At 47.6% G+C, this 16056-nt stretch overlaps 1 protein-coding gene across 3 annotated transcripts in view; it reads left to right on the top strand.

Moving 5' to 3' along the window:
* Positions 1 to 16056, top strand: part of EEA1 (early endosome antigen 1) — a 216317-nt gene that overhangs the window by 145803 nt on the left and 54458 nt on the right. For all 3 annotated transcript variants that reach the window (XM_069764363.1, XM_069764362.1, XM_069764364.1), the window contains 2 exons: positions 13844 to 13983; positions 15110 to 15428. In XM_069764363.1, coding sequence (XP_069620464.1) covers positions 13844 to 13983; positions 15110 to 15428 — 459 coding nt within the window. The remainder of the gene's footprint in view (positions 1 to 13843; positions 13984 to 15109; positions 15429 to 16056) is intronic.

Below are 16056 nucleotides of genomic sequence, written 5' to 3' on the forward strand. Positions count from 1 at the left end.
TTTCTTTTGTTCTGACACCTCAAGGGCTGTGCCAAAGTGACATGGCTTTCTCAAACCATTCCAGCAAAATCTCAACTCCAATATCGCACCTATTCCCTTCTCAGCTTCACACTGTGCCTCAGAAGTAGTATTCCCCCACATATAGGGTATTGGAGTATTCGGGAGAAGTTGCACAACAAATACTATGGAGCAATTTCTCCTGTCACACTTACGAAAATGCAAAATGTGGGGCCAAAATAACATTTTTGTGGGGAAAAATATGATTTTTTTTTTCCTGGCTCAACATTATAAACTTCTGTTAAGCACCTGGGAGTTCAAGGTGCTTACCGTGCATCTAAATACATTCTTTAAGGGGTCTAGTTTCCAAAATGGTGTTACTTGTGGTGGATTTTTACTGTTTAGGCACATCAGAGGCTCTCCAAATGCGACATGGCGTCCGCCGAATCTTCCACCAAATTTTGCATTCAAAAAGTCAAATGACGCTCCTTCCCTTCCAAGCTCTGCCGTTCTCCCAAACAGTGGTTTTCTCCTTCATATGGGGTATCAGCAAGCTCAGGAGAAATTACAGAATAAATTGTGTGTGTCTAGAGTGGTCTGGTGTTTGTGTGGTGTGTTGTGGCATTTGTGTGGTGTTGTGCTTGTGGGTTGGTGTCTGTGTGATGTTTGAATGGTGTTTGTGTGTTGTGTGTGGTGGTGCGGCCCCTTTAGCAGCGACTCTTTGGCGCCGTCGCTATAATCCGTCCCTGTCGGTCACAACTGTTGTTTTCCCCTCAGCACTTTTACTTTCACCTTCACATTTCTCCATTATATGTATAGGGCCTAACTTTGGGGGCCCAATCTCATGACGGGGTGGGATGCTTGCAAGATTTCACCTGCACAGTATTCTGCTCCTGTAAGTGCAGTGGGGGCGTGCCATATTTCACCCAAATCGGGTGAGGACTGTGGATTTGTATAGAGCGGGCTACTACAGATTTCACATTTCCCCATTATATGTATAGGGCCTAACTTTGGGGAACCCAATCTCATGACAGGGGAAGGCTAGCGAGATGTAATATGCACAGTATTCTGCTTCTGTGGGTGGAGAGGGGGCATGCCAAATTTCACCCAAACCAGAGTTTTGAGATTATATATATAGAGAGAGAGAGAGAGATTAAGTTTGAAAATTGTGAATTTTTTTGCCAAATATCCTTTTTTTTTCTTCTTTCTTTTCACAAGTAAACGCAAGTCATATTGAATGAATTTGTCACTGTCGTGAAGTATGTCATGAAAAAACAATCTCGGGATCAGTTGAAGCGTTCCAGAGTTAGGCTACTTTCACACTAGCGTTGGTACGGGGCCGTCGCCATGCGTCGGCCCGACGTACCGACGCTAGCTGTGAAAAAAAAAAGAACAACGGGGGCAGCGGATGCAGTTTTACAACGCATCCGCTGCCCCATTGTAAGGTCCGGGGAGGAGGGGGTGGAGTTCCAGCCGCGCATGCGTGGTCGGAGAAACTGGAACCAATGGACAAAAAAGCGTTGCATGTAACGTGTTTTTTTTTTTTGTCTTGACGGACTGCAAAAACACAACGCATCCGTCGCACGACGGATGCGGCGTGTGCCAATCAGTCGCAATGCGTCGCTAATGAAAGTCTATGGAGAAAAAACGCATCCTGTGGGCAACTTTGCAGGATGCGTTTTTTCTCCACAACGACGCATTGCGACAGAGGTTGCCCAACGCTATTGTGAAGGGAACCGATCTCCCCACACCATCAACAGTTGGGAACATGGAGTGTCGCCTCCATGTACCTCCTTCTGCAGCCAGGCCTAATGCCGGACAACCTGCCCTGTCCCATCCTAGGGGACTGAACCCTTTGGATGTACAGAGGCATTATTTTGGCGTCCGCGTAGCCCCCACTGCATCACCACTGCTAGCGAATGATGCAAGGAGGCGGACGGTCCCTCTCCACCTCCCTGTTAAAGGGATGGTGGATCAAGGGTTCTCCCTTTCACCGTCCAAAGATAGCAGCGACAGCAGATGAAAGATGGGACCTGCTGGATACCACTGTACATTCTGCCACCCGGCAGCTTCTCCGGGTAAGTGCTGGGGCTGGAAGGCTATGAGCATGCATACGGTCTGGGACAGTGCTGGTACCGGGGCTCCCATTCTGGCAGCGGGGGAGGGTCCCCTCTTCTCCCCTGTTTGGCGCCAAAAATTTAGCCCTTGGCCTCAGTCCTGTGCAGGCTGCAACTCTGAGGCTCCGCCCGCACTATGACGTACCTTGGCGACTCGCCCACAAATCCAGGACAAGAAGCGCCATTGTAATCTCAGCGGCCATACTTTGTGGACACAGGATCTTCACCTGTCGCTTCCGGACTCGAGCGGACATCTGGAAGCGGCATTTTCACTGCAGGAACCGGCGGTACTCTGCGCTGAGGACAGCACTAATCCAAGGACACAGGGGACACAGGATCTGGGTAAGGGAGTGCTACACACTCTTTCCTCCTCCCCTCTACAGTTACCCTCTGGCCTGTAGTAATCCCTATAGAAGGCACACATAGAGGGGGTTACACCATGTCCCAGTCCAAACCACCTAGACGACTGTTAGTCTTCTTCATTGGGCACTCCCCACAAAGGGACAAAGGATCTCAGGTCTCCTATAAGCCCAGCCAGCAGTGGAAGGGTTGACCCAAACAGTCTAGATCTAAAGGATCTAGGTTCCAGAGATTTTTCACTCAATAGGCAGCCTCCAACTCCTGTTTCATCAGGCCTGGCCCTCTGTCGTCTACGACGAATGGGTCAGAGATCTGGTGTCTTCTGGATACAAGATCGATTTTTCCTCTCGTCCTTCAACACGGTTCTTCCCATCCCCCAGAATCAGAGGCAAAGGCCTTTTCCCGAGCCATAAATTCACTGCTCCAAGATGGAGTTATTGTTCCGGTCCCGGAAAACGAAAGGTTCAAGGAGTTTTACTTAAACCTGTTTGTGGTCCTAAAAAAGGACAGAAAAGTAAGACCCATACTAGACCTCAAACTTCAAAACAAGTTTGTCAATGTCCGCCATTTCCGGATGGAGTCCCTCCATTCGGTCATTACTTCGATGGAAAAAGGGGAGTTTCTGGCATTCATCGACATACCCTTTGGCCTCGCTACAGCTCCCAGAGTGTTCACAAAGGTCACGGCGGCCGTCATGTCCATTTTGCATACTCGGGGCGTGGACTAGTCAAGGGTTCGTCCTTCTAGGACGGTGCGGACTCCGTTCGCATCACATGCAATACCCTTTCTTGTCTGGGCTGGCTGATAAACTTAAGCAAGTCTTCAGCAGATATCCTTTTAGGGAGCATCAGCAGCAGGGCGGCCATGTGCGAGGTAGCTCACATTCTTCGATTGACAGAGAGGAACCCCTCGGTAATCTCAGCAGTACACATCGTGGCTGTAGAGAACTGGGCGGCAGACTTCCTCAGCCATCAGGGTCTCCCCTTAGGCGAGTAGGAACTTCATCCGGAAATCTTCCAACAGATCTGCCTCCTTTGGGGAACTCAGAATGTGGATCTGATGGCATCCAGACTCAACGCCAAAGTGCCCGAGTTCATAGCTTGGTGTCGAGATCGAAGAGCCATCAAAGTGGATTCTCTGGTTCTTCCATGGTGCCAGTTCCGTCTCCTGTACGTTTCCTCCATTTCCGCTACTTCTGAGAGTCATCAGGAAGATAAAAACGGAAAGGGTACCAGTGATCCTGGTTGCTCCGGACTTGCCACATCGGGCGTGGTTCGCGGGGCTAGCACAATTCGTCGACGACGTTTCCTGGCTATTGCCGGATGGTCCAGATCTGCTCTCCCAGGGCCCGATTTGCCACCAGAACTCAGGGTCCCTGTGTTTAACGGCTTGGCCGTTGAATCCTGGGTTCTGATCCAGGCGGGATTCTCGCAATAGTTTGTTTCCAAAATGATTAGTGCTCGTGATTAGTGTGTCAGAACGCATCTATCACCGTACCTGGAGAACCTTTTTCGCTTGGTGCAAGGATCATGGGCGCCCTCCCCTCGTCTTTTCCATTCCAACCATCTTAGATTTCCTTCAAAACGGTCTGGACTCACACCAGGTGCTTAGCTCTCTGAAAGGTCAGGTCTCAGCCTTATTGGTTTTATGCCAGTGTAGGATTGCGACAAAACTGCAAGTAAAGACTTTCATGCAAGGGGTTTCACATGTGGTACTTCCCTATCCCATGCCATTAAATCCTTGGAACCTCAACTTGGTTCTGGGGGTCTTACAGGAGACTCCTTTTGAACCGCTTCAGGATGTCTCCCTGACCTTCCTGTTCTGGAAGGTCGCCTTTCTTGTTGTGGTTACGTCAATCAGGCGAGTTTCGGAGCTAGCCGTTCATTCCTGTCAGGCGCCTTTCCTTACTTTCCATCAGGACAAGGTTGTCCTCAGGCCGTCCCCGTCCTTTTTGCCCAAGCTGGTTTCATCCTTCCATCTTAACGAAGACATTGTTCTTCCCTCATTTTGTCCGGCACTAGACCACAGAGTGGAATGGACCCTTCACACTCTGGATATAGTGAAAGCTCTGAAAAGGTACGTCTCAAGGACAGCGTCCTTTCGAATGTCGGACGCTTTATTTGTGCTTTCTGAGGGTCACAGGAAGGGTTTTAGCCGCTTGAAAGGCCATGATAGCCAGGTGGATTCGTTCCATCATCCAGGAGTCCTACCGCGTCAGAGGTCAGCCTATCCCAGTGGGGATCAGAGCACATTCTACTCAGTCGATGGGGGCTTCTTGGGCCATTCGGCACCAGGCATCGGCAGAGCAGGTCTGCAAGGCTGCCACTTGGTCTAGTCTGCACACGCTCTCTAAGCACTATAATATTCACACCCTGACTTCCGCTGATGCGAGTCTGGGCAGGCGAATTCTGCAGGCCGCGGTGGCGCACATTTAGGCAGGTGATACGTGGAGCCTGATCTGTTATGTTGTGCCCCACCCGGGGACTGATTTGGGACGTCCCATGGTCCTGTGTCCCCAATGAGGCAAAGGTGAAAAGGGGATTTTTGTGTACTCACTGTAAAATCCTTTTCTCCGAGCCAATCATTGGGGGACACAGCACCCATTCTGTTAGCCTAATGGTTTTGTGCTTGTTCTGTAATTTGACATGTTGTACTCTATGTTGTTAATGATCTCCTACTGCTGTTGCACTGAACTGGTTCTCTGGGAGCCAACGTGAGGGTGTATACTGTAGAGGAGGACCTAAGTTTCTTTGTATTAACTTAGTGTCGGCCTCCTAGTGGCGGCAACATAACCTCCCTTGGTCTTGTGTCCCCCAATGATTGGCTCGGAGAAAAGGATTTTACGGTGAGTACACAAAAATCCCTTTTTTCGGTGACCTTCCAGATGGAGTGGCCCCTTTCTGTTTATTAAGGAGCTTTTCAGCCATTCTTATGTCAAGGGCATCTCCCTTTTCTCCTTTTGTCTTTTTCGCCTTCTTCACAGTTGGTCTTGAAATGACATGATGAAGTACATGCACATGGTGTTCTGCTCCCTTTACAGAATGGCCAATTCCACTGGAGCACAATTTTTCTCTGTAATATACTTACACGGAGCTGATTTCGTATAGACATTAGCCTATCGTTTTTTCCAAATTTCTTCAGTGGCCTCATCTTGTCCTGCCATGCCTCTCCAGATCACATGGTTTGGTGATAACGGTACTCCGTGATCATTCTTTCTCTTCCCACCCCTAAGCACTGTTTTTGATGTCCTGCAAGGTTTTTTTTCTACTTCCGTTTCTGTTCCACCTGATTCATCTTTGTGCCTGTAGAAGGGGTATAGCTGGCTGAAAAATCAAACACTTAGTGGCAGCAGCTATAACCCACAGTTTCTGTCCCCCAAAATGAAATTGATGAGAAAATGATTTTTTAGCAAATCACAGATCACATCAGGACTACAAGATCCCAGGTACTTTCAACTGCCTCATATCTAATGTGGTGTACTTAATTATTTATACTAAATGTCCAATCGGGGGTCTGTGTGTAGGGGAGACAGGGCAAAAGATTAGAACAAGCATGAAATCTCATCCACACGAGAAAAAACAATGGATCTACCTGTGGCCAAACATTTTTGTATCCCTGATCACAGCACCATGGACATGAAATTATTTGTATTAAAAGGCAATTTTAAATCTGCGAGACAAGAGTCTGGGAGTATAAACTAATGACAAGCTTTGACACACTCAGAATGAATGTGTCGCATGGATTTATGTCTTTTTGCATCAATTAAGGGATTTGCTCCTTAGACCTTGTGGGGGCATCACAACACAGAACCAGACCCCAATCAGAGGACAATAAAACTTTCACACTCCTTATCTATGAACTGTTCCAATATTTATGGCCACAACTGTTTATCCCTCTCCCATAATGATAGTTCTGCTTCACATCACTTGTCTTATCTAATGCATTATTTCTGTGCTGTGTTGTGCATAAATATGTTTCTTTAGATTTTTTATTAGTCTATGCCTGATGAAGAAACCTGAGTAGTCTCGAAAGGTTGCAATTTGTTACTATCTTTTCAGTTAGCCATTAAAAGGTATCAACCACTGAGGACTCTCAATGCCAAATATTTTTCTCAGCAAATAGCAAAAATCCAATTTTTATTCGGTCTCCCATCACAGCACCATGAGTGAGGGGATCCGCCCTTCAGGAGCAGGAAACCTACAGACATAAAAGGGCAGCACCTCTCCCACGCATCAGTTGGTTTCCTGTCCCTGACGGGGAACCTTGTCCTTATCAGACATACCTGTAGAAGATCAACGGATCCCAGACCCGGCCGGTTTGTTCAGGGGTCCCGTGCCTCGGCCAGTGAGGGGTCCCTGGAAGCGCCTCGGTGGGTCCGGGGTGGACCGCATGACAGTGAGCGGAGCAGGTGGAGTGGTGTCCGGAGAGGATTACCAACCCCGGAAGGTCAGCGCTGGAAGAAGGGGTGAGTATTCCCCTGCAGTAGCTGCGTGGTGCCGCTTGAAGCGTGCGGCCCAGGGCTGGGGGTGTGTCCTGGGCCTCCAGTGACGCATCTAGGGATGCCCAGGGGCGTGACACGTCCTGGACGGCACCTAGGATGCGGCTGGGGTTGCCATGGTGACAGGGCGAGGCCTGTGGGCATGTCCCAATAACTTGTCACAGCCTGTGCGGTTGGATGGCGCTTCCGCGGTGCTCCGCGATCGCATGCCCGTGGCCACCCAGCTGCAGCTGGGATGGGGGGATTCATCTGGGTCCATTTCAAGACCACTGCACGGTTTTGGGCCTGCAGAGAGGCGGGGCGCGTGGGCAGTCACATAATGTCGAGGTGTGACGGTGATCTGGGGAAGGAAGAGGTGCCAGGATCAGGTACCAGCTGACCCGTATTTCTGGGGCGGCGTACCCGGTGGTTAAAAAGAGCATATGCAAGATTATCAGTGCTTCTAGGCCCAATCCTGATTCAAGAAGGATGGAGTCAGGCGAGCAGCAGGAGCAGGTATACCCTGCACAGCAACAGCATCAGCACCTCGTTCAGAAGCCCCATACAGCCCGGCATAAGGCCCGTGAGGATACGGGAGATAACCTGGCAAGCGAAAGTCGGTTGTCAGAAATGTCCAGCCGCAGGAGCACCTCCAGAGTGGACGAGTCAGCGGCGTCGGCTGATATGCGCCTCCCTCATAATCCGGTACCTATTCGTTTGCTGCCCTTTTAGGTGATCTTTGTGAAAGTTCACTCGGTGATGTAGTCTTCCCCTTATTTCTCCTGATCCTGCCAGGGAAAGAAGTGCGCAGGAAAGTCAAGACACATGGAATGTGCCCTTTGCAGTTCCCCTTGCCGGACTCCTGTCCGAAAAGATTGTCAGTCCTGTGTCCAGCAGACGGTAGCTGAGGAGACACCTAACTTTGCCACAAGCCTAAAGGATATTATTAGGGCGGAAATGAGGGAGTTCATGATATACTTATCCCTGGGAGAATGTTCTAAGGGGAAGGGGAAAGGATGCAGGACTAAGCTCCCGGAGTCAGACTCTTCTATTGACTATATTAGGGATGAGGACTCTTCCAGTTCCTTTCCTTCAGCATCCTCTTCTTTGGAAGATGACTCTTGCCACTTCCGTTTCCCCATAGACCGAGTGGATAAATTAGTAAAAGCGGTCAGAAGCACTATGGGGATAGTATAGTGTTAGCCTGAGCATTCTTTTCAGGATGTCATGTTTGGGGGTGCTAGACCAAAGGAAGCACAGGTCCTTCCCCTTAAACGATAAAATTGATTGTATGGTGCGCCGCAGTGGAAGAGGACAGAGAAGAGGGGCTCCCTTCCCCCAGTGTTTAAGAGGAAATAACCCTTTGAGGACCCAGTAGCAAGTACTTGGGAATAAGGACCCAAAACTCGATGCAGCAGACGCCAAAGCGTCAAAAAAAAATCCTCATTGCCCTTTGAGGACTTGGGGACTTTAAGAGACCCTCTGGATAAGAAGGCGGACACGTTTCTTAAGTGGGCATGGGAAATGCAGGCAGGAGCCCTAAGGCCAGTATTGCATCTAAATATACTGTCAGTTTAATGATGATCTGGTTTGATCAGCTAGAAACTCAATTAAAAGAAGGGGCCTTGCGAGAATCTATTCTAAACACCTTAACAGTGATCAGGGTGCCAGGACGTTCTTGTCAGATGCCTCTGCAGACTCAGTCAGGATAGCAGCTAAAGCAGCGGGCCTCTGAAACACGTCTCGGAGAGCATTATGGTTGAAGTGCTGGCCTGGGGATATTCAGGCCTGGTATAGACTGTGTTCTATTCCATGTGAGGGGAATTACCTCTTTGGACCAGTCCTGGATGAGCTTCTGGATAAGGCAAAGGATGACGAAAAGAAGTTCCTCATTCTGTCGGCTCCTTCATACAGGGGTTCCTTGAGTAGGAGAAGGTTCAGTCGTAGGAAGCCTTCCAGGGACCGGGACAGAGCCAAGTGGGATGAGAAGAAAATAAAAGGTGTACGGGGTTCATGTTTGAGGGCTCCTCATGAGAGCGTAAGAATTCACCCCAATGACTGCCAGCCCCGTAGGGGGTAGGCTGTCTGCCTTCTACCCGGTCTGGTCAAATATTACTAATAGTGACTGGGTTCGTAGCATGATATCAGGGCTGAAATTATAGTTTTCATCTTTCCCACTGGACAGGTTCATGATAACCCCTTCCCCGTCATCCCCCTCGGAACAGGGAACCCTGGAGGCTGAGGTCCTGGAACTATGGCGTAAAGCAGTCCTGGTTGATGTTCCTGGGCTAGAAAGGGGTAAGGGGTTTTACACCCCCCTTTTTCTGATTCGGAAGCCGGATGGCTCTTTCAGGACGATCATTAACCTTAGAGCTCTGCATGGGTTCTTGATAGTACGCCCCTTCAAAATGGAATCTATTGTATCAGCAATAAAGCTAATCTTTAAAAACTGTTTTATGGCAGTGTTTGATCTAAAAGATGCGTACTGTCACTTGCCTATTCATGCAGATCATCAGTGGTTCCTCAGGATGGCGGAAGTCATAGGGGTCTCAGCGAGGCATTTGCAATTTAGAGCTCTCCCATTTGGTCTTGCCGTGGCCCCTCGCGATTTTACAAAGGTGGTGGCCGAGGTCATGGCCCACCTGCGTAAAACCAATGTCTTGATTATTCCCTACCTGGACGATTTTCTTATTGTAGGCAGGTCAGCGGATCATTGCTCAGCTCAAGTACAGAGGATAATAGCCACTCTGGAGCACTTGGGATGGCTGTTGAACATTAAAATATGTCGGCTACAGCCCTTAAGGGTGCAGCAGTTCCTGGGGCTCATTCTCGACTCAGAGAGGCAGGAGTGTCGTCTGCCACCTGATAAATTGGTAAACCTTCGGCACCAAATAATGAGAGCATCAAACAATCCCGCTATGTCCCTGTTGAGGTCAATAACCTCCTGCATCCCAGCGGTCCGGTGGGCGCAGTTTCATACAAGAGCCTTGCAGTGGGACATTTTGTTTAATGATAGAGCCCTTAGGAGGTACCTGCAGGGACTGGCGACCTTGTCCCCTTCTTCTATACCTTCTCTGAGGTGGTGGTTAGGCCGGGATAATCTGTCCAGGGGGGTTCCCTTGGAAAATCATATAACTCGGGTGGTCACCACGAACGCTAGCCCTACAGGAAAGGGGGGTGCATATGGGGGAGGTCGTAGTCCAGGGATTATGGGGAGAACAGTTAGATAGTTCTTGTAACCTGAAGGAGCTTATGGCAGTGGAGCTGGCTGTAAGAAGGCTCCTTATATCCCTACAGGGTCATCATGTCAGGAACCTCTCCAACAATCAGGTTGCGGTGGCCTACATCAACCACCAAGGGGGAACTCGGTCCAGACCCCTAATGGAAGTGGCAGAGCGGTTATTCCAAGTAGCAGAGGAACATTTTCTTTCTCTGACGGCTCTGCACATAAGAGGAAAGGACAACATCAGAGCAGACTTTTTAAGCCGCATCCTACTGAGGCAGGCAGAATGGACGCTGAAAAGTTCCATCTTCGACCAGACTGTGCAAATGTGGGGTCATCTAGACATAGACCTCTTCACCACCAGTAAGAACAGAAAAGTGAGGCAGTTCTGTTCTCTCAACCCCAGAGAAAAACCACTGGTGGTAGATGCCTTCTTAATCAGGTGGGACTTCAACCGGAGTTATGCCTTCCCCCCTTAGCCCTTTTACCTCTGGTGGTATAGCAGATCAGGGAGGACAGGACAATAATTATCATGATTGCCCCCTTTTGGCTCAAAAGGACATGATTTTCATGGCTAAGGACCATGTTGGTCTCTAAGCCATGGGTGCTACTGGAGCTCCTGGAAACCCTCTCTCAGGGACCAGTCTACCATCCACGAGTGGCGGGGCTTCACCTGACAGCGTGGAATTTAAAGAGGTCATTACTGAGTGATAAGGGATTTTCCCCCAATTTGATAGCCACTCTCCTAAAGAGTAGGAAGGTAGTCACGACCAAGATCTAAGCTAGAACCTGGAAGAAGTTTCTAGCTACCTCAGGATTTAGAGTCGGGAGGGTGACCCGATACGTCAGGTTCTGGAGTTTCTTAAAAAAGGACTGGAAATGGGTATTTCCACAAGTACCCTTAAGGTCCAAGTTTCTGACCTGGGGGCCTTGTTTAGCTGTGATATTGCGGATAATTACTGGGTTGGCAGATTTATAAAAGTGTCTAGTAGATCTAGGTCCATTCTTAAAGAGAGGATTATGCCATGGGACTTGAACTTGGTTCTCACAGCTATGACTGTGGGTGTGCACTTCTTCCTCTTGTAAGTATTCATGAGTGTGAAGTTCAAGTATTAGGGTATTGTAAATTTCTGCCATTAACCCCTTTCTGCCATCGGATGGAATAGTACGTCCGATGGCAGAACCCCGCTTTGATGTGGGCTCCAGCGATTAGCCCGCATCAAACCCGGGACATGTCAGCTGTTTTGAACAGCTGACATGTGCCCGCAATAGGCGCGGGCGAAATCGCGATCCGTCCACACCTATTAACTAGTTAAATGCTGCTGTCAAACTCCGACAGCGGCATTTAACAAACGCTTCTGGCCAGAAATGTGCGCATCGGTGACCCCCGTCACATGATCGGGGGTCATCGATGCGTCGGTATAACAGCCAGAGGTCTCCTGCAAACCACTATGGTTGTTGATGCCAGATTGCTGTGAGTGCCACCCTGTGGTCAGCGCTCATAGCAATGCTGTAATTCAGCTACATAGGGGCGATGTGAGCATCGCCCCTATGTAGCAGAGCCGATCAGGCTATGCCAGCTTCTAGGCTATTGAAGCATGGCAAAATGCAGTGAGAATAAATCAGAAGACACTGCGGGGCGGGATCTCGGGCAGGGCGGCCGCGCAGTCAGCTAAACTGCAAATGAGGACGGGCAGCGCTCACTGCACATGCCCAAGGCATGAGAAAAGAGCGCAGGTGCCGGCTCATTTGAAAACAGCCCTGAGGAGGCGGCGCCCGGCGCCAAGAGGACACGAGTGACGGCGGGAAAGACCTGCCTCCAGGACTGATTCAAGGTATTTGGGACAAATTATAAAATGGATTATTTCTGAAGTTACAACACCAATAACTGAAAGAGCCACCTTGTCAGAATGCAGCATTAGTGCTGCACAAGGTGGCTCTTTTAGTTACAAACGCCAGAATTACGTTTTTTTGGTCGCTGCGACATTGCATTAAAATGCAATAACGGGCGATCAAAAAAAAGGTATCTGCACTGAAATGATATTAAAAACGTCAGCTCGGCACACAAAAAATAAGCCCTCCCCCAACGCTCTGTAATCCAAGTGATGCATGGGAGAGGGTAAACCCTTTTATGTCTGTAAGTTTCCTGTCCCTGAAGGGTCATGGGCTCTGAAAAATACCGTTACCAGTAAGTAAATAAGACTTTTGTTTTTGTGCAAAGGGTAACCCCTTTCTATTTGACTTGCATATTTTCCACATGAGCATTTCTGTGGGCCTTCTAACTCAATTGATGAGTGTAGAGATGTTCCAGATGGTGGATGTTGCTCAAAAGAATTGCAGTTTTCTTAAGGTACCTTCACACATAACGATATTGTTAACGATATCGTTGCATTTTGTGACGTAGCAACGATATCGTTAATGAAATCGTTATGTGTGACAGCGACCAACGATCAGGCCCCTGCTGGGAGATCGTTGGTCGCTGAAGAAAGTCCAGAACTTTATTTCGTCGCTGGATCTCCCGCGGACATCGCTGGATCGGCGTGTGTGACACCGATCCAGCGATGTCTTCACTGGTAACCAGGGTAAACATCGGGTAACTAAGCGCAGGGCCGCGCTTAGTAACCCGATGTTTACCCTGGTTACCATCCTAAAAGTAAAAAAAACAAACAGTACATACTTACCTACCGCTGTCTGTCCTCCGGCGCTGTGCTCTGCACTCCTCCTGCACTGGCTGTGAGCGTCGGTCAGCCGGAAAGCAGAGCGGTGACGTCACCGCTCTGCTTTCCGGCCGCTGTGCTCACAGCCAGTGCAGGAGGAGTGCAGAGAAGCACAGCGCCGGGGACAGACAGCGGTAAGTAAGTATGTACTGTTTGTTTTTTTTACTTTTAGGATGGTAACCAGGGTAAACATCGGGTTACTAAGCGCGGCCCTGCGCTTAGTTACCCGATGTTTACCCTGGTTACCGGCATCGTTGGTCGCTGGAGAGCGGTCTGTGTGACAGCTCTCCAGCGACCAAACAGCGACGCTGCAGCGATCCGGATCGTTGTCGGTATCGCTGCAGCGTCGCTTAATGTGAAGGGGCCTTTAAGCTCTCTTCACATTTGTCATATTTTATTATGGAAACCATGACACTGAGATGGAGTCCACTTGTTAACATATTTAATTGACACTTATAAACCGCATTAAGTTTAATTGGATTGATCAATGCGCTAGAAGAATAGTACTGTCAACTGCTGTAATCTTGTCCTCAAATATATTGGATCAGTGTAAATACAGACAGCCAAGTGTGTGGCTAGAGAACAGAGCTAGAAGGCTAAATGTGATCAGTACTCAAATGTATTGCTAGCCATGGCAGTTGCCATTGCAACCGTCGGATCCGTCGCTGTCCGTTTTTTTTCGACGTACACAAAAAACTCCACTTTGTTGTCTCTGGCCGCCGGACCAACAATTTTCAACGGATCCGGCGAACGACTGATGACACATGAGGCCATCCGTCGCAATCCATCGCTAATACAAGTCTGAGTAAACGGATCCGGCAATTTTCAAAATTTGACGGATTGTGACTGATAGCAAAAAACTGATGTGTGAAAGGGGCCTTAGTCTTTTAAGCATTTTTAATGTGCGTTGTATTTGGTGTTGTTTATATGTTTTACTTTGTATTTTCCTCAGAAACTGGAAGTAGATCTAACAAGTGTAAAAGCAAATCGTGAGCAATGTGTGCAAGATCTTCAGCTACAGAAGCAGCAGTGCTCACAACTGGACCTAAAAGTGTCAGAACTTGTCAAACAGCTTGAGGATGAGAAGACAATGTAAGGAACTGTCCCCATTGTCAATACATATAACATGCTAAAGTCATAGCTCCCTATTATGAATATGGTCTCTGCTAGGAGTGTTTGAAGGCTCATGGCTGTAATTTTATTATTTAACGTCTTAAGTATTTTGTATGTTACGTAAGGGTTCTTTTTTCACATTTATTGTGTTAAATTTAATCATCTGTTATTATTAGAGTTAAGCAAAAGGATTTGCAGGATCCTGGTCCAGCCGGCATGTCAGTAAGCAGTGGCTGCCAGACAAGAACCATGCAAATCTCCTTCTACCTGCTGGGAATCCCAGTGCCTCTTCTAATTAGTAGGTCTTGGGCAGTGTCCTCATTGCGGCAGATTGCATGTATTATATTACACCTGGCGTACTATCCAAAGAGATGCATGCATGTAGGAGAAGGTTTGCAGGACTTTGATCCAGCTGCCACAGACTACCGAAATGGCCACTGGACCAGAGTGCTGACAAGAGAAACAAACTTTCTATTTTACCAGAAAATACAACATTTCCCTTTTTTTTATTTATTAAAAAGTAATTCCGCATCATATCCGCTAAAAGAAGGAAGCTCAACACTATTGATTTTCAGACCGCACTGACCCCTAGTCATAGCCACCTGGTAAGGATAAATCACACCAAAATGCTTATTCTGTGAAGGTCCTTCCTCTTAGACCACTACAGATCCTGAGAATGAAGTGACCACAACGATTATTCAGTGCTGCAGACCTTTCAGTCTTTCCCTGCACTGCGGCACCTAGATCCCTAGTCTGCAAGGGAGCTGCAGCACAGTTTGTTAAAAGTAAATGGGACCAGATGCAGTTACCTAAATAGATGGGTGGCATTTAGCACCACTGTCTGGGGAAAAAAAACGCTGAAGGCCATTCATTCTCATGACTGATGATGAGTCCCAGTGTCTTGCCTTTACAAAAATAAACTGATGTTGTATCCTTGTGAAAAGTGATTATCTAAAGTAGACAACCCCATTAATATTACAGTGACCTTACAGGCCAACCCTCTACCATACTCATCCTCTGCCTTATATAAGGAGGGTGGTGGTTTATTCTTTGGTGCACTACAGATCCCTAACAATCTTTTATCTAATGTGTTTCTTGTAAACAGAGTTTGTAATGTGAAGCAGGAGGTACAGAAAAAATCAGATGCCCTGATCCAATCCCAGGAACAAATTTCAAAACAAGAGAAAGAGTTGACCAGTCTTAAGGAATCCGCAGAAAAGATGAAGCAAGACCTCGAAAAATTATCAACACACAAACAAGAAGCTGTCACTAGTTTGGAGAAACTGAAGCTGGAGAGGGAAACATTGCAGAAGGAACTCACAAATGCCAAAGACACGCTAACAAAAAGGACAGCGGCTCTTGAAAAGTCTAAAGAGGTAATGGAAAAGGAAAGACAGACTGGAAAAGAACTCATTCAAGTCATGGTAAGCATATTGTCACCTAAAGGTCTTTGTTTAAGTTTTCAATGGATTTTCAAGGCTGAGTTTTGTCTTTTTAATGACGTGTGCAAAAGTTTTAGCCAGGTGTAAAAATTATTTAATACCATAATTGTAACATTTAACAAAATGCAAAGTGAAAGCGCAAAATACAAATTAAAGTCAAATCAATATTTAGTGTGCCAGCCATTGCCTTTAAAACAGCATCAATTTTTGTAGAAGGTCAGGGATTTTGTAGGATTCATAGATGGGTGCATTAGTAACCAGTTGTTATTATTATTATTTATTTATATAGCACCAGTTCCAACAAACCAGTGATAAAGATCATAATTTTTATATGTAGGTTGAATTGGTCATTAACTGAAACCGAAACAGCTATGTAGAATGCTTAACACTTTGTGAGGAACAGCCAAACTGTGCTACAAAGGTCTGGTTTCATGTCACAGACTATGCACGTTAACAAGGCACAACGTAATTATACTACATCAGCAATGTCCATACCAGGCACAGAATTCAAAGCAGACTTGAGTTTCACAATATGTTGTTCAAACTCTTTTGAAGAAACAACAAGAAATGGGCATCATTGAGGTCAACTCAGAATTCAGTTGGACCCAGC

Source organism: Ranitomeya imitator, chromosome 4 (genome assembly GCF_032444005.1).
Source record: "Ranitomeya imitator isolate aRanImi1 chromosome 4, aRanImi1.pri, whole genome shotgun sequence".
Classification (NCBI taxonomy): domain Eukaryota; kingdom Metazoa; phylum Chordata; class Amphibia; order Anura; family Dendrobatidae; genus Ranitomeya; species Ranitomeya imitator.